This window comes from Physeter macrocephalus, chromosome 5 (assembly GCF_002837175.3).
Source record: "Physeter macrocephalus isolate SW-GA chromosome 5, ASM283717v5, whole genome shotgun sequence".
NCBI classification, from domain to species: Eukaryota; Metazoa; Chordata; class Mammalia; order Artiodactyla; family Physeteridae; genus Physeter; species Physeter macrocephalus.
In genome coordinates this window covers 91,642,474-91,660,918 of record NC_041218.1, presented here as the reverse complement: position 1 = coordinate 91,660,918, position 18,445 = coordinate 91,642,474, and the positions used below count along the sequence as shown (strand labels likewise).

The window sequence follows — 18,445 nt, the reverse complement described above, 5'->3', positions numbered from 1 at the left end:
ATTTAGTTGTTTTTCTGGGGTTTTATCTTGTTCCTTCATCTGGTACATAGCCCTCTGCCTTTTCATCTTGTCTATCTTTCTGTGAATGTGGTTTTTGTTCCACAGGCTGCAGGATTGTAGTTCTTGCTTCTGCCGTCTACCCTCTGGTGGATAAGGCTTTCTAAGAGGCTTGTGCAAGTTTCCTGATGGGAGGGACAGGTGGTGGGTAGAGCTGACTATTGCTCTGGTGGGCAGAGCTCAGTAAAACTTTAATCCACTTGACTGCTGATGGGTGGGGCTGGGTTCCCTCCCTGTTGGTTGTTTGGCCTGAGGCAACCCCACACTGGAGCCTACCTGGGCTCTTTTGTGGGGCTAATGGCAGACTCTGGGAGGGCTCAGGCCAAGGAGTACTTCCCAGAACTTCTGCTGCCAGTGTCCTTGTCCCCACGGTGAGCCACAGCCACCCCCTGCCTCTGCAGGAGATCTTCCAACACTAGGAGGTAGGTCTGGTTCAGTCTCCTATGGGGTCACTGTCCTTCCCCTGGGGACTGATGCACACACTACTTTGTGTGTGCCCTCCAAGAGTGGAGTCTCTGTTTCCCCCAGTCCTGTCAAAGTCCTGCAATCAAATCCCACTGGACTTCAAAGTCTGATTCTCTAGGAATTCCTCCTCCCGTTGCCGGACCCGCAGGTTTGGAAGCCTGACGTGGGGCTCAGAGCCTTCACTCCAGTGGGTGGACTTCTGTGGTATAAGTGTTCTCCAGTCTGTGAGTCACCCACACAGCAGTTATGGGATTTGATTTTACTGTGATTGCGCCCCTCCTACCTTCTCACTGTGGCTTCTCCTTTGTCTTTGGATGTGGGGTATCTTTTTTTGGTGAGTTCCAGTGTCTTCCTGTCAGTGATTGTACAGCAGCTAGTTGTGATTCTGGTGTTCTCACAAGAGGGAGTGAGAGCACGACCTTCTACTCCACCACCTTGGTTCCTCCTCCAAGGGACTTTATTTTAAAATAACGGTGAGTAGATTGTGAGGCAAAGAACAGGTCAAAATATCCAAAAGAACTTGTATCTGCCTTTCCCCCCTCTCCATTGCCTTTCATTCACAGGCATTTAAGTTGTGTAAAGTGAATTAGATGCTTTGTTTTGTTTTAAGTAAATACTTGGTTTCATTTATTCATATTACTGGTGGCGTGCTTCTCTGGGAGCTCCTAGTTACCTATCCTAAGTCTCAAGTATCTACTATAACTGCTAACCAACAGCACCATCTTGCCATGGGTGGCAATAAATAAAGAAAAAGTACAGTCCAGAGACCGCCTGACAAGTCCTGTGGACTTGTCACCAACGGAGATGAACGTGTTGTAGAAGAGAGCAAAATAAAAATATTTTTCAACATAGTAAGAAAGTGGAGAAGGGAGATTACAAAGAGGAAAGAAAATGGAAGAGAGGGAAGAAAAAATTATGAGGAAGGAAAACCTCTCACCTAAAGGGGCAGTTCAAATCTACTTATTTTATTGAGCTGTGTCACAGGTGCCCACAATCCTTCAGTCCCCACCAGACTATACCAGAAGAGCCAAGCACCCCCAAAGAGGTGACGTGCCCACAGGTGTCTCAGAAGGCAAATACCTGAAGGTGAACTTGGTGCATGTCGAGGGGTTGTCATTAATGTCTTCCACAGTGAAGGTTATCTGCTTGCGATTCTCCTGACCCCCAGAGGGTCTATCCTTCACCAGAACCTCCAGAGATATGGCGGGATTTTGTCTTAATTCACCTGCATCTCGGTCTATCCTGCGTGCTACTTGGATGGTCCCAGTCACTGTGAGAAAGCAAAGGTCAGAATATAGCTCTTTGGAGAGAAACGAAGAGTCAAAGGTAGGTGGAAACTTGGAGTACATTTGAAAAGAACGTTCTGATGTGAGGACTGGCTTACAAAGAGAATATTCTTTATACAAGTCCATTAAAAAAAAATAAAACCTCATGTAAGTTCCTGTCTTGGACATTGACTGGGGTGTCTGGCCTGATCCTTCTAGAATTTTGCACCTCATGCCTCAGGGTTAGGCCCCCTGGCAGCTGTCCTTGGCCGTCATTCATTGGACTGATAGACAGCTGACTCCAACCCCTGAGTTCTCTTTCTGAAGAATTTGTAACTGGGAGACACAAGTCAGTTTCCTAGTGGAGCTACAGATAAGATGCCAGAACTCTAGCTGCTGAGGTCGCTGGAGCAGCGCTGCTTCCCATCCTTCCTGTGCCCTGACTGTTTACTCTTTCTCATGAGATATGCAGTATCCGGGTGATAGGTGTCCCCTACCTTTTTTTCTCTTGCTTGGTTTGGCTGGCCTTAGTTTCTGTTACTTGCAACCAAAGAGTCTTAATGAATATACTACAAAAAAACCCACTGTATTTGTTAAAAGTTAAATTTGCAATACTCGAACGAACAGAATTCTAAACCACAGTTGTCTATCCCGCCATGATCACTGGAGTGAGGTCCTCAATGACAGACAGCACCGCCTTTGCCAGCCTCTCCTGGGCACAGGTAACATTTGCCCTAAAGCCTATGGGACGAGTAACACATTGTCTTTTTGGGATTGTCCAGTGCTGGCCTCCACAAAATCATTATGTAAAGTGAAGTCCTTTTGGGTGATGTGACAGGGATTTATGAGGTGGTATAGCCTAGGGAAGAGCGCAGCCTTTGGAGTCAGGCAGCTTTGGTTTGTATCGCTGCTTCACAACCTACAAGCTGTGAGACCTTGGATTAGTCACTTAACCTGTCCGAGTCTCTCTCTAAGCCTCAGTTTCCTCATCTGTAAAATGTGGATTATGGTAGTTCATTGGGTTGCTCTGCTGGGTACTTAAGATAGAATGCATGTGGATCACACAGCATCCTGCCTGGTATGGACTAAAAGATAGTCATCAAGAGGGAGAAACTCTCCTTCTCTGCACCAAGATACTTAGATGGGAAAATCTCCCAGAAATCCAGCAGATGGATGTGTCAATAGATTGATGCAATCCAATATGGTAACCACCAGCCACATGTGGCTCTTTAGCACTTGAAATGTGGCTAGGCCAAATTGAGATGAGGTAAGTATAACACACAACGGATTTCAAAGAATTGGCACAAACAATAATAAGGTAAAATATCTCATGAGTAACTTTAAAATCTTGATTACAAGTTAAAATGATAATATTTTGGATACATTGGGTTAAATAAAATGCCTTATTGAGATTAATTTCACCTGTTTCTACTTTTTGTGGCCACTTTAAAATTACATATGTGGCTTCCACTGTATTTCTTCTGGACACTGCTGGTCTGGATCCTCTGTTCAGGAGACTTCAAGGTACCGTCAGGATAGTGAACTCATCCATCCTTAGATGCCCACCTCCCTCAAAGGCGGAGTGGTGATACAGCTGATGATGCGGCTGTCGACACAGGGCCCTGTTCAATGTCCCCAAACCTTATGCCAGCTGCTTTTAATGCACCTATTACAGGGAATTCCCTGGCCATCCAGTGGTTAGGACTCCACGCTTTCACTGCCGGGGCCTGGGTTCAATCCCTGGTCGGGGAACTAAGATCCCCAAAGTCACGAGGTGTGGCCAAAAAAAAAATACACCTGTTACCCCGATAACTTACGATAGTCTAGATGGAAAGGCATGCCCCAGACCAGAAGACGGAGAAAATATTTGTAAAACAATCCAAATGGCTGAATTAAAGGATGTACATAAGGATGTGTGTGTGTGTGTGTGTGTGTGTGTGTGTGTGTGTGCGTGCTCGCGCGCGTGTGACTTACACTGATTGATCATGAAATAGCTGTTGACAGTAGTGATGCTGTAGAAGAGGAAGCTGGTAAAACCTTTATCATCAGGGTCCTCAGCTGTGATATTGGCCACAATTGCTCCTGGACCCAGCTCCTCGGGAATCGTGTACACGTGCGTTGGGCTGGAACAGAAATACAGCAGACACAGCTCATTTCAGGGGCACAGGAGGGTGGAGTCTGGGAGGTGGGTATTTTGGTTCGTGCTAAATATAGCGCTGAGCTGTTGGAGTTGCATCAATGTGCTGGGGAGGGAGAGCTCAGCAGCTGAAAGGAGGGGTGACTGGCTTTTGTGTTTCCACAGATCATATCCCTGTGGAAGCAAAGAAGTTACCATGCTGCGATGGCAACGATTTATATCAGCCACGGTCCCTGACTCCACTCAGGCCTGATGCCATTTCAGGTCAGCCTTGGCATTAACGTCTTTTAAAATAAGGATAGTCGGCTTGTCGAGCTGTCTTCTCTTCTCCCAGTTCGTGTGCAGAATTTTCCTGAATTCTTTTAAAAATCCCTCTGGACACAATATCCAGAACTATAACTTCCTGATGCCCACACCATGGCTGCCCCCAGAAGCTGATTAAATTGTGAACCTTCTCTATCCCAGGGCCGCTGCTCACTTTTTATTTCTTCCCTTTTTTTTTTTTTTTTTTTTTTTTTGTTCTGAGGAGGCAGAATTTACACACAGAACGCGTATGCCTTTCCAAGTTGCGTTAACCGTGAGGTCAGCTCTCTGAAGGGAGAAACGAGCCCCACTGGCAGAAGCTAAGGTCAGCGCGCTACCCTCCAAAGATGACTTCTTACAAAGTAAGCCCAAACTGCTAACTTATGCACCTTCCTCAGACCTCTACTGCCTTGGAAAAGGCCCGAAACCAGACAGATATGTTTGAGGTTTTAACTGCACAACCTGTGTAAATTGAATAATTTTGAATGTACCAAGGGAAGCTTATTGTTTAAAATAACTCTGCAGGAAGTCCTTTTGTGGAGGGAAAATCACTTCAGTGGGACAAATAGTCATCTTTAATTTACCAGTTTCCTAAATTTGGGTTTTCCCATGTGGGAGTGTCTTTAAGAGGGGAATACTCTACCTCGGATCTACCTCGGATTGCGTTCATTTCATGAGCTCAGAAGGTCTCTGCGGTTCTGTCCCATCATCTGTAGGTCCAGAAGGAGGAGAAAGGGGCGGGGACCTCCAGGGGAGTCAGAGGCAGGCAGAGAACAGCTGGAACCAGGCCCTGCCCAGCCAGGCTGCTCCCGGGATCCTGGGCCGGCCCCCACTCCTGGGGCGACCTCCTGTAGGCTCGCTCTATTGATGGGGGACGGTAATCTTGTTCAGGCCAAGAGGCCACCTCAGTGCTCTGGACTTCTCACTACCAGGGGTCCCACAGAAGCTGCCGTTTGTCTATTTACTTACCTGACACACACCGTTGTCAGGGAATCCGTGCCGCCCACCAGTGGGTCCAGGTATGGACAAAGTGGGATGCAGCCAAGGAGGAGGGGCTGCAGGAACCAAAAGCAGAGCCAGAGGAGAGGGGGCCGGCTCTGGCTCCCCAGGCTGGACTAAGCCCTTATTCCACTGTGTGAGAGACCCTGTTTCTCACGTGTTGGATTTTTTCCTTTGGCTGCATTGAGGGGGTTCTGTTAATTTCCAACAGAGAGATCACCAAGACACCCGTGCGACCTTCACAGCCTCGCCTTTGCTACCCCAGGGGTGGTCCCCACCTTTCTAACTGCCTTCCTGAGCATGCTGGGTCCTCCGGCCACTCCAGACCACTGAATCAGGAGCCAGAGTTTCACAAGATGTGTGGGGGCGGGGGCGGAGTAGCACTTTAAAGTTCGGGAAGGACTATAATAAGGAATCGCCAGAGGCTCCCAGCCTCTCCTAGGGCAGACAGAGGACACCTTGGGAGAGAAATCCCCTTCCTCCCACCCTCCTCTTCCCCTCTAGACACTGGTTCTCAGCTGCAGATGATTGTGTTGTTTGTCACAACTAGAGGAGCAGGCTGCTATCGGCGTGTAGTCAGTCGAGGCCAGGGATGCTGCTAAACAGCCTACGCTGCCCAGGACGTCCCCACCGCAGGAAGTATCCCGCTCCAAATGCCAGGAGTGCAGCTGTTTAAGACCCTCATCTGCGGGCTCCTCCAGGCCACACTGGGCGCTCCGGGAAATCAGGTCCTCGTGAAGAGGACTGATCAGGCTGTTGGTGAAGACACAACTCCCCGGGTACAACATCCTGTCCTTGGCTGACTTGATATTGAGGCTGGCAGAAGATAAAATCTGTGGTTTATTTGGTTTGGGGATCCAAGACCCAAGTGTGTATAAAATATCATTTAACTTAGAAGTGTTACCCTCAAATCACAGTAGAAATCTGTTCAAATGCAGTGAAGCCAGGACCCCTGCAGCTCCCCTGACAGGAGGGGAAAGCTCTGATATCACTAATTCCCACACCCCTCTCCCCGTGACACTGGCTCACCAGAGCCTGGACCCAGGGCCACTCTCAGGGGAAAGGGTGTGAATCCGGGATGACCTGGGATGGCTTCTGTAAGTCCATAAAGTGTGTCTACACTGCCTGGCGCCAGGTTGCAAAGGACTGTAGGACTGTGAATGAATGCAAAAGAAATGGGCAGAAGGGGAGAAAGACCCACCTGCCTGACTCTAAAACAAAGTTCTTTGCAAGAACAGCAAGCACTGTTTGCGAGGTAGAGAGTGAATGTAAGTCGGGTACTCTTATAATAAACTGCCCAACTTTCATAATGGCAGCATCCCGGAGTGCACATCACGAGAACATGAAATGATCAGCATTTGTCACCACCCGGGAGAAAAATGGTGGGGCATTTTCAACAACAGAAATAGTACTTGCTTTGGTTGTATTTCATTGCAGGACCTTAACAAATAGTAAAGATAGAAGAGTCGTTTCCACATTTTGCATGTCTAACTTCACACTCAAACTCAGTCTACTTGAGTCCATTTGAGGATTTAATTTTGTTTATCCTGAATTAAATAACTTATGGTTAGTCCTAGCACTGATTTGGGAGAAAAGAAGGATGATGGTTCAAGGAAGCCAGGAAACCCTCAAAGTTAGTACCTAGTTTGAAACTGAGCAAACTTGTTGAAAGTGAGGATGGCTGAGGGACTAGGTTGGCTCTAATTGAGCAGCCCGGGCAAAGCAGGGCAGCCATCCTGCCTCACATCCTTCTAGATCACAGGCTCTCGCAGACCCATCCTTACCAACATCCAGGGAACACTGTTTGAAATAAAGTCGACTGTCTTTTTAAAAAATGGTTAGACAGCCACAGAGATCATGCTTCCTGTCTGGGATGGAGCCTAACAGGTTCATCTCTCAAATCAAAAATGAGAACCAGAGTTCCAGAGCAATCTCTGGGGGGCCCCAACAAACAGCCAAGGTCACGTTCTCTTTCTGCTGAGGCCAATTGCTTTATTTTGGAAGACACAGTCCAAACCAGATGGCCTATACTTTCTGCCCCTTGGGCGAACTGATTATTTTCCCCTTTGCAGGCCCATTAGTCTGCTTTCCCACCTCACAGACTGGGGGTGTGGAGAGGGCATCGCAGAACGTGTCAGCTCTAGCCCCACCGCCATCACCTTCCTCTGGGGGATCACTGGTGAATCCGCATTGCTCTGTTGGCCAATACTTGAGTCCGGATCCAGGCTGGGATGTCACAACTATTTATAAACTGCCTGTACGGTGTTCCTGGAGGAGCCCGTCAGCAGAAATGCACTGCACCGTCCTGCTGAGCTTAACCCGGCAACAAGCATTTTGTGGGGGTGCCTCTGCTGTTGTCTCCTCCATGTTGACCCTCAGCAACTGGGCTGTAGACTGAAAACGTCCAGAAGTTTCACAATTGTGGTGTGTTTTGCCAAAAGGCACTTGGTTAGCCTGTGAGTGGAGTTGCTTTAATACCTCAATCTCAGAATACTTTTGCAAGCATTCTACATAAGTCTGGGGCCCAGTGGCTTTTGGTTGGTGGAGTCTCCCGAGCTGAATGTATTCCATGAATACAGTGAACCCAGGCAGGGGAGTTTGCCAGTTTCCTTGTGGCTGGTTCCTGAGCCTGGCTCAGCATCTAGGGGGTACGGTGCGGGGGCGGAGTCTTGTAACCAGTAACCAGGCTGTTTGCAGGGTCACATGCCAGCTCAGAATCCCATCTCCCCCTCCTAAATCCTTGTCTGTGACAGGCTCTGGTCTTGCCTTTGTGCCTGGGCTGGTGCCGGGCACATTCCCACAGGCTGCCTCTACCAGATTCACTTACCTTCCTCACGTCTGTTGGATGGAGGAGCTGCCAGACAAGGCAGATCTCCTTTCTGAATCCACCACAACAGGAGGAAACTTAGAGCACCCAGCAGTGGGCAGGCCCCTTAGGCACCATCGAGACAGCCCTTTCCTCAGTCGGAGAGGATGACCTCCTGACAGTGGGCTTTATGGAGCCTGGACGGATGACGTGCTCTAGGATTCTGCCGTCATTGGTGGTGAGCATCCTATCCCACGAGTACCTGCCTTCTGCCTTCTGCACGTCCCCGGCGGCAAGCCTTGCACCAGGGGCGTGGCGTCTGGCCTCTCCACCCCTTCCCCACCATACCCAGAATCCCATGCTGCACACGTCTGTGGGGTGTGGAGACGGGGGGAACAGAGGTGGAAGATGTTAAGTCTGGAGGCCCAGGTAAAGGACACTGACGATCTGGAGCCTCTTACCTCTCCTCCAGGCCAGAGCAAAGGGAAGCCCTCTGCCTTGCATGAAATGGGTCTGAGGCGGCTCAGCCACTTAAGAGACGTGGTGCCCCCGGCCCACGGAGACCCCCGCCCAAGCCCTCAGGCCTACCTGGTAAAGCGAGGAATCTCATCATTGATGTTCACGATGTTCACCTGCAGCTCCGTGGAGGCTCTGAGCCCTTGGCTATCTCTCACTTCCACGATGAGATGGTAACTGTCGGGAAACAGCCCAAGTCAGGGAGTCAAGCTTTGCTGACACTACCACAGATGGGGTGGGGGGAGGGAGGGAGAAAAGTGTCCGTCCCCTTTCTGGCCACGCCCCTCCATATCCCCCTGCAGAGTCAGATCTGCTAGGCCCACCCTTTCCTCATCTCTAAAACCCCACCCCTCCATTTCTCATCCTATAGTTCATACTGACGGCTGCCATCTCCCGCCGCCGTGTTGCACACCCTGTCTCCATCCTCCCTCGCGTTATCTCGGCAAAGTGCCTCATCCACCCACGTAAGGAAACTGAGGCTACCATGGTTTAGATAACTAGCCCTGCTTCTCACACCTGGTGCAGATCCCAGAGCCAAACCTGCGTGGACCCCAAGGCCTGTGTGTTTTCACCCTCGAACCCTGGCTTCTCCTTACCTCTTTCCCCAGAGGCCTGCTCGCCTCCACCATTCTGCTCTGATGTCGGCGAACAGCTCTGACAGCTGCCTCTCCAGAGCCAGAAGGGCATCTGAGGCAATCCTCCGGATGCTTCAGGGGGCCCCCTCCCACACCTTCGTTCTAGTGATCCAGAGATCAAGATTTTGGGTGGGAAGGAGGCCTTCAGATAATGGCCTTACCCCTGATCCCTCTTTGGAGCTTACTACCCTCTGAACCTAGCAGCAAGGCAACAGACCACCCAGGGCCTCCCCAGCTGCCCTCAGGCTGCACTAGACCTGTTCCTTGGACACTCAGATAAAAGGTACTGGGCTTCCCTGGTGGCGCAGTGGTTGAGAATCCGCCTGCCGATGCAGGGGACGCTGGTTCGTGCCCCGGTCTGGGAAGATCCCACATGCCGCGGAGCGGCTGGGCCCGTGAGCCATGGCCACTGAGCCTGCGCGTCCGGAGCCTGTGCTCCGCAACGGGGGAGGCCACAACAGTGAGAGGCCCGCGTACCACACACAAAAAATAATAATAATAAAAAAAAATAAAAGGTACTTCAAGCAGTCATTGGCAAAGGCTACCTGCTGTGTCCTGCTTCAAAGTCAAATTCTGTTGTGGAGAAGAGGGTCCCATTAGCAGACATTCTGAAACTCTTTGAAGGGGAAATCAGGAAATACTAAAAAACAAGGAAAAAAATATTACTAAGCACACCTATGTAGCTTTCCCCAAGAGATGAGTTTGTTCGCTTCCCATTTTATATTCTCGGCCTGCGCAACATTTCTGATGTATCAGGATGAGGCCCAAATGGGCAGTTCTCAGGCTTAATGGTTCTTGATTCAAGAAGGCTGTGGATCGGTTGGTCTGAGTCTCTGACCCTGATTGGCTACACCCTGAGCAGCTGGTCACTGGATCCTGCTTCAATTACAGAAAATACACATAAACAGCTCCCTGCGTCTGAGTCCAGCATACTTATCCCCATCACCGTATTCTCACTTCTGCTTCCCAGGACAACTTCTGGCTTTGATTTGGTGTCTTGGCTTCAACCAACACTGTTTCAACACAGCTCCCATGCATTAGGCAATAGGATAGTACTAAAGCAAATACGATCCGGTCTCTTTCCTTAAAAGAACTCAGGATATGGTGCGGTGTGAAAATGTTCACAAGCATCGTTCATTACAGTGATGACAGGGAAAAGGAAAGAGACAAGTGTTAGAGAGAATGAACCTTAGCAGGTACTAGAGTCCAAGTTGGAAGCTGGTTTGGGATGTAGACGCGTTTTTTAACATCCCATCTCAGGGCTATGGCCACTGGTCAAGCCTTTGCACATCCTGGGGAGTTGAGGGTCTGTCCTCCTTGGTTCCCAGTACTCAGCCCAGCTCTCTTGAGGACCCCTTGCTCAGCACCAGTTGCTCTGATAAGAACACAGGCTTCTTTGTACATCCCACTGAGGGCCAGCCCATAGGAGGCCCACCCCTGTCCGTCCACGGGCGCTCATCAGAATTGCTTCCTTGCTCCCATCGTGGAGTCAAGAAGCAGGGGAAGGCCCTGGATCAGAAGAGCTGAGTCCAAGCTCTGGTTCTCACCTCAGGACCTGGGACAAGTCCCTTCCTCACCTGTAACTTAGGGCTGAGACCACCAACTGCTCCTCCGCGTTATGGTAAGGATTAAATCGGAAGGCACGCTGGAAAACGTGAAGGGCTGCGCGGCAACACGTGAGGCTTACGTATTTATAGCCATCTGTTCCAAAGGGCTTTAAGGGCAGAAGGTTTCATTATTTCCCACTAGGGTGAGGGATGATCTCTGGAGCAGATCATAAGTGGAGGTTATGCAACCAGAGCCACAGCCCCTGAAGTCTAGAATCAAAGGAAACGTCAGCCGAGCTTTCCAACCCAGTGATTTGCTGTGTTGTGATCGCAGCTGAGCTCCCCGTAGAGAAGAGAGAACGCACAGAAAATAGATGAAAGCTCTCCTTTGGGGCCAATGTAAGATTTTTAAACGATTTTTAAAAGTGTTTACTTTCCGTTTATTATTTAATAACATTTTTCTAATTGTAATGAGCATATTTTTAACCAAAAAACTGGGACCGAAAAGTCTAAAAAAGAAAATATTAATCACCTGTAAAATCTCGTCATTATCATGAAGTCTTCTTTTCTATGCAAACATACGCCCTCCAAAAAATTGAGATGATATTCTAACCACAATTATAATATTTTGTTCTTTTTATTTATAGCTTGAGCATTGGCCCATATTCTTGTCTTATTTTATAGACTGGTTGGTTAATGATGATATGGCATTCTACTGTAAGGGCTTATTTTACTAAGTCTTTCTTGCTGGTTACTTAGGTGCTTCCAACCCATTTTTAAGAGGAAATATTTGGGCAATGCCAAGAAGTGCCCTTCTCCCAGCTACCCCGCCCTCCAAATTGTATAAGCACCTTGACAGCACTCAAAGGTGTGATGTTTAAATCCCAAGGCCCCCACCAACTCTCCAGCTCACTGCCTGGGCCTGCAGCTGTCAGCGCGTGGAGAAGCCCTGGCTCTGTGAGCAGAGGCTTTCCTGCAGAGAATCCTCACATATCCACATATCAGAGGCCCAAGCAGGATGTGCTGGAATGGCAGAGTTCAGAGACGCCGGCAAGGCATTTACTATATGCACCTGAATCGGGATGCCTTTCCCCATGTGTTTTGAAATGCTCTAGGAGATAGGTCCCCGGATCTGGTTGTTTCCCAAACAGTGGAAGGTCTTGGGATATGGAGATGACAGACAGCCCTGCTCTGCCAAAGATGATGGTCAACCGAAGGAACATACAAAGAAGATGTGGGACAGGTGCTCCAGGAGGGATAAATATAGGATATGATGGCAACAGAGAAGGCGGCCTCTTAGACCCATCCGGAACATGAGTCACTCATTGGGGCAGTTGAGTCGTGAAGTGGCTGTGGATCCAGGCTGGAGCCAGACTGCTGAATCTGAATCCTGGTTCTACCACTTTATGAGAGCTTGTGCAACAAAGAGGAATAATAATAAGGCATGCCCCATGGGGAGATCACGTAAAGTTCTAGAACAGTGCCTAGCAGAGGTAAGCTGTCCATGTATATTAACTACTACTGTCCGGTTAGAATGTGAGATCCATGAGGGAAAGGGCTTCATTTTATTGACTGCTCTATCCCTATGCCTAACACATACTAGATGCTCACTAAATATTCGTTAAATGTTCAATATTGGGGCTTTCTTCTTGCGTATTTCCCATCTGAGACCCCCATTCCCACTTAAAGGATCTTAAAACAAAAAGGCAACAATAACAAAAAACCTTGCCAACCTTTATAAAAAGTCTGTTTCAGTTTGGTAATGCTGGACTTGGGTATGAAATCTTCCTCCAGTCTCAGCAAGCAAGAAAAAAGCAACAGCAGCAGACAGAAAGGGTGGAGAGCTGTAGGATTAGAACACGGGGAATTTCTTTTAAATTTTTATTAAGAGGCTGATTTCCTGGAATCCCGATTTTTTTTTTTCTTTTAGAGCCAGGCTAATTTCCTTTATCCCTGAACCTACGAGCTTATGTTAATGGGAATAGCAGTTTGGTACTTAGAAAGGAGATAATATCCATAGACTAAAAATATTATGTCATGTGGCCATTTGCCAGCGACTCAGCAAAGCTTTCTGTAAAACCTGGCATTCTCTCCCCTTTTTAAAGGCTTGTTTAATCAAAGCTGCTCCCTTGATATTCGTTCTTGGAAAACAGAAATTAAATAGGATGAAAAGCAACGGCAGCCCCTCTCTGCTCCAATACTGGCTAAGAAAAGTCCTGAGTAATCAGATCAATTCTGTGAACAAATGCTTGTCAGACAAGCTCTCGAGCGTCCCCGCAGGGAATATTCCTTTACCGTCACCCCAGGTTTCTCTCTTTGCAGCCCCTTGGCGGCAATGTTTTGCTCACGGACACAGAGCTTCGGGGTGGAGGACGATGAGCAGGCTTCCTGCCCCATTCATCCCTTATTGTGCCACCGGTGCGGAGAGGAAAAAGGCTGCGAGGGAGCTGGCCCAGTTTCCTGAAATGTCAGGCTCCCTGGGGAGGGCGCGCCACCTCCGGGCCGGCACCCCCCCCACCTCCCCCACCCCACCCGCTACAGCTGGAGTCATGGGCGAATAATGATCCACCCTGTGCTGATTTGCAGCCCTCAGTTGCTTTCGGGCCTGCAGTGGAATCCAGCGGCAAGAATTCAGCCTCCCAGCTCGTAGGAAGAGAGCAGTCAATTTCCAGGGACCACGTTTCCAGGGGGAAGCAGGACCCTTATTCCTCCCAAGTCCGGGGAGTGCCAATGACCCTACCAGCCACTGAGAACATGCCCCCAAGCCCACCCAGAGGGCCCAGACAGGCAGCATCTCTCTACTGGGCCAGGGCAAGTTATAAAGATGATGCCACGGTCCTATTATTTTTCAGTGTAAGCTGAATGTTTTATAAAAGCCTCAATTCCTCTCTTTTCCCCCCTATTCCATCCCAAAGCAGCTCAGAGGTGGGAGGTGGGGGACGGGAGTGGGAGGGAAGGGCGCCTAGGAGGAAAAAACCAGCTACCATAAAAAAACCTACGGCAAGCCCTTAACTCAGCTGGGCTCTGCTTGTGTGTGTTATTATCATGAGGGTGAGCTAGGTGGGTTATAGACAAATATTTGTTTTTAAGAGGAGCCACATGTATAAATGCAACATGCTATAGATATGTAAAGGATGCAGTCCTTTACTGCGGAAGCTGCAGATCTTCCTGTATTCTGTCAGTCTTTTTCCGTGATCAGCCTGGGTCCTGTTCTTTGATTCAGGCGTCACTAATCTTAAGAACAATGATCCCCTTCTATTTGAGGAAGTATCTCTCCCGACTATGAACCGTCATCAGTGGTGGTGTATTTGGAGTGGGAATTTTCCAATAGTGCTGCTTGTTCCCTTCTCAAGCATTCTCACGAGAACCTGGAGTATAAAGCATTTTTGCAAAGACTTCCAGTGGAGACTCCTGAGTTAGGCAGATGCCTGGGGGCACTGAATAGTAGGGGTGTGTGTGTGTGTGTGTGTGTGTGTGTGTGTGTGTGTGTGTGTGTGTGGTAGGGGTGGAGGTGCCTGGGGAACAGGAAGGGCGCTGTCACTTAGGAAAGAAAGGAGCAGGACACCGAAGACAATTTGCCGGAACGGGGTGGAAGGAGATGAGGAGGATTCCTTGATTTTCACCGGCATTACCTGGCCCAGGCGAGGGCCTCAGATCCTCCCCTCACCAGGAAATAGGGGGCTGCTCAGGGAACCTGAAATGTTCCATCCAGTGGGACTGACAGTCATCTGATGATCACTTTACTCTCAGGAAGATTGAAAGATGATGCCACTTCTCGGAGCCATGAGCAAGATGGAGGTGGAGAGAGAATTGCTTCCCCTGCTGCCCTCCTGGTAGCCCAGCTGGTAGCAAGGTTATTGCTCTTTTAATTTCATCCTTTATCTGCCCTGGTGAAGACAAAGCACATTTCACTTTATGCAAAAGTCCTTCCCTAATGGAAAGGCCAAGAGAAAGCCCCTTAGTGGAAGAATTGCTGCACTAGATCACTTGGCCTCCAGCTGTGAAACTGATTAACGTCCTTCGAGTCTCCAAGGAAGCTTTGCTGCAGTCACGGTGGCCATTTCCAAGCATGAGGGGCGGGGAATGTGGGAGTTGGGTGGGAGGGAGTGGGCCCCAGAGAGCCTCCTTCAGGAGGTGGAGAAAGGGCAGGCAGAAATGCCAGTAAATATAATTATTCACATAGGGACCGTCCTGCGCGTCTCTGTGTCCTGATGCTTGCCTCTGAGCCTGCTGCATCTGCACCCATCACAACACAGAAGGTGCACCGGCAGGGGAGCGAATGCTGGGCCTCCAGCGCAGAGGCCACCAGCCACGGGCACCTGTGACCACAGATCATCTGCACTGTGGCTGGTCCAAAAGGAGATGAGCTTTAAGTGTAAAATACACGAGTCTGAAGAGATAACTATGAAAAAAAAGGATGTGTAATATCTCACGAGTCATTTTTATGTTGATTATATGTTGAAATGACAATAGTTTGGATATATGGAGTTCAACTGTATTAAAATGAATTTCACCTGTTTCGTTTTACCTTTTTGATGGGGCTACCAGAACGTTTAAACGCACAGCATTCATTCCTGGCTCACAGCCCAGCTCTATTGGGCAGTGCGGGTCCAAACAATGTACAACCACATGCTTTAAAACTTCCTTTAAAAGGGAGGGAGCAAATGCCAGTGGTTTCTGTATTAGCCCCAATTTTACGCAATCTGTGACAGACACAGTTTCACTCTATTAAGCTGGATGAGGGTGGAGGATTTGTTGTAAAAGAGTTGCAGGTTCCGGAGGTGTCCTAGAGCTAATATTTAATTTATCCTTCCTCATCTAGTCGCTGCCATCATCAAGGTGACTCCTGGAACCCACCAGGTAAGGTGATAGGCACAAGCCAAACCCAGGTGGCTTCCTGCACATGCTTTGGTATTTTATTAAAGTTTGTGCTTGTTTACTCAGGTCAGTGGTTCTCCAAGGGCAGAATGCATCAGAATCACCTGGGAAGTTTGTGGTCCAATTCAGCATTCCGATGCAGGGTCTAGGAATCTGCGTTTTTGAAGCATCCTAGGTATGTTCTCATGCAGGGGCTTGAACACCCAGTGAGAAGCACTCATAAACCAGTGTTCCCAGCCTTTCTGACCAGAACAATCACCCAAGGTATCTGGCAAATCTGTAGATTCCCGGCCCCATCTCAGATGCACAGAAGCCAAAACTCCAAGGGAGAGACCTGGGGAGTGTGGGAAACAGTGTCTTAAAGCAGTAAAATAAGTCAGAGAAAGACACGTAATGGATGATATCACTTAGTGTGGAATCTAAAAAATACAACAAACTAGTGAATATAACAAAAAAGAAGCAGACTCACAGATATAGAGAAGAAACTAGTGGTTACCAGTGTGGAGAGGGAAGAGGGGGGCGATTTAGGGGGAGGGAGTTAAGAGGTACAAACTATTAGGTATTAAATAAGCTACAAGGATATATTGTACAACACGGGGAATGTAGCTGATATTTTATAATAACTCTAAATAGAGTATAACCTTTAAAAATGGTGATTCGCTATGTTGGACACCTGTAACCTATAATATTGTACATCAACTATACTTCGATAAAAAAAAAAAAAAGCAGCGGTTCTCAACCCTGGCAGCACAAGAGATCACTGGGTGGGGTGCTTTAAAAACCTGATGCCTGGGCCACACCCCAGGTCAATCACAGCAGACTCTTAGGGTGTGGGACCCAGATCTCTGTGCTTTTGAAAAAGTTCCTCTGGTGGTTTCAATTTACAGCCAAGGTTGAGAAGCACACGTTTGGTCAATAGCAAATTAACCCATCTCCTTTCTCCTTGTAGGGAGCAAAAGATATCATTTAGTACCACCAAGTGGGCAGAATAAAATGTCTATGTACAAAGGCCGTGGCGTGTTACTTCCTGAACTGTTATTACCTTTTGCTAGTCTGAGAAAGGTTCTTTCTAGGTTATGTTCACTGCTCCTGAGGGCTGGCTGTTGACTTTCTGTGCAGCCGTCAGTTCCAGCACAGGTGTTAAAAACTTCATTAACAATTGCTGCTGCAGTGCCCCCTCCCCAAACAATCCTAAACTCACTGCAGAAGCCACAGTTGCAGCCACCCGGCTCCAGGTTCCAAGGGCCTGCAGCCGCACTCCGATATCTTTGGATGGCATTACGTTTTCTTTTAAGGGAGCAACACCTACTGTATTTGCTCCCCACCTGGGCTGCTTCCCTTCATCTGAAAGGGTAACAACCTGACTTAGGAGTTAATTTTGAAAGGGCCATGACCTTGTTCCTTCTACCTAATTTTCAAAATATATATTAAAATGGAGATTTAAAAATAAATATTTTTCTTCACAGCCGAGATTCCTTCCACTCTGCCCCCACTGCATCTTGTACAAACTTTATAGTAATGATCTTATTGAATTATCATTATTTGGTGTATGCATGAATGTCTCCCATCCAGACTGTAAACTTCTTGAGGTACAAAGATGTGTCTTATTTGTCTTTGTATCCAAAGCATCTAATAGAAAGCCTGGCACATAGTGGATTCTTGGTAAATGTTGAAATGAACTAAATGTATAAGTGTGGTACTATGCTTTGGGTTGCTGACTTAATGTCCATCCAGAATCCCTTTTCCCCTGGTCACCACCAAGCAACAGTGGCCATAAGACACAGTTCTGGCCAGTGAGAAGTCAGCAGAAGACCCCTGGGTAGGGCTTCCAGGAGGGTCTTGGTTTCCCCACCAAAAAAGGGACAAACTGGGTTGGCCGGCCTCCTTTATCCTGTACCCCATTCTGCTTTCTTTTTTTCTTCTTCTTCCTGCCTGGAACTTAGAGGTAAAGCCTGGAGGTATAGCAGCCATCTTGTAATCATGAGGTTAACAAAGGGAGAACAAAGCCAACATACATTGGATGAAATAGCAGAAAGATAGGAAGAGCCAAGGTTTCTGAGGGTAGCAGCTGTGCCAGCCCTGGACTGCTTGCGTGCCTGCCTCTGGTCTTCTTGTTACGGAAGGAAAACAAATTTCATATCCACCACTGTGGTTAAGTTTTCTGTTACTTTCAGACAAACACATTTGTAAGTTATATAACAAGTGTGTTATTAATAAGTATGCATTTAAAGCACCTAGTATTGCTCTTAGCAGGTAGTAGGGACCCACTAAGTGTTTGCATAGTAATCACTTATTCATGCAAATAGAATCTTGGATGAAAGAATGGGTTGATTCGTTGTTTTTTTGACAGAAGGATTGTCTTCCAATGATAACAAACAATTCCCTAACTTAAGATATGTTCAATAATCTTAAAACAGCTTGGTTGCACACCCTGTAGAACCATATTCTATTGGTTCTGGAGTTCATTCCCAAAGCTCCCTCCTGTTAGAGAAAGTAGTCCTGTTGAAGCTGCAAATCATGCAGCAAATGCAGAGACAGCCTCCTGGCATTGGCAGTTCCCCAGGTGTCATGTTTCAAGAATTCTCTTCTTTGTACGGTGGGTTTGCTGGAGTTTTGTCTGCTCCAAGATGAGTCAGGTGGCATTAGCTTTGGTTCTTTCCTCTCCAGCCTGGGCTGCCCAGCTGCGGTGGGTGCACAAGCTGGGAGCTGAGGCATCCTTGCCCAGGGATAAGCTAAGAGGCTTCTTGGCCTGAGGGTTAGTGGCTACAAGAGCTCCACTGGCAGCCCCCTTAAGGAAACTGATTAAAAAGGTGGGGATCAGCTGTCTCAGACTGAAC

At 48.1% G+C, this 18,445-nt stretch overlaps 1 protein-coding gene across 1 annotated transcript in view; it reads right to left on the bottom strand.

The window, feature by feature from the left end:
• Positions 1–18,445, bottom strand: part of CDHR3 (cadherin related family member 3) — a 58,591-nt gene that overhangs the window by 28,011 nt on the left and 12,135 nt on the right. The window contains 4 exon segments of the mRNA XM_028489453.2: positions 1,603–1,792; positions 3,762–3,910; positions 8,621–8,725; positions 9,729–9,823. Of these exon segments, the coding sequence (XP_028345254.1) occupies positions 1,603–1,792; positions 3,762–3,910; positions 8,621–8,725; positions 9,729–9,823 (539 nt within the window).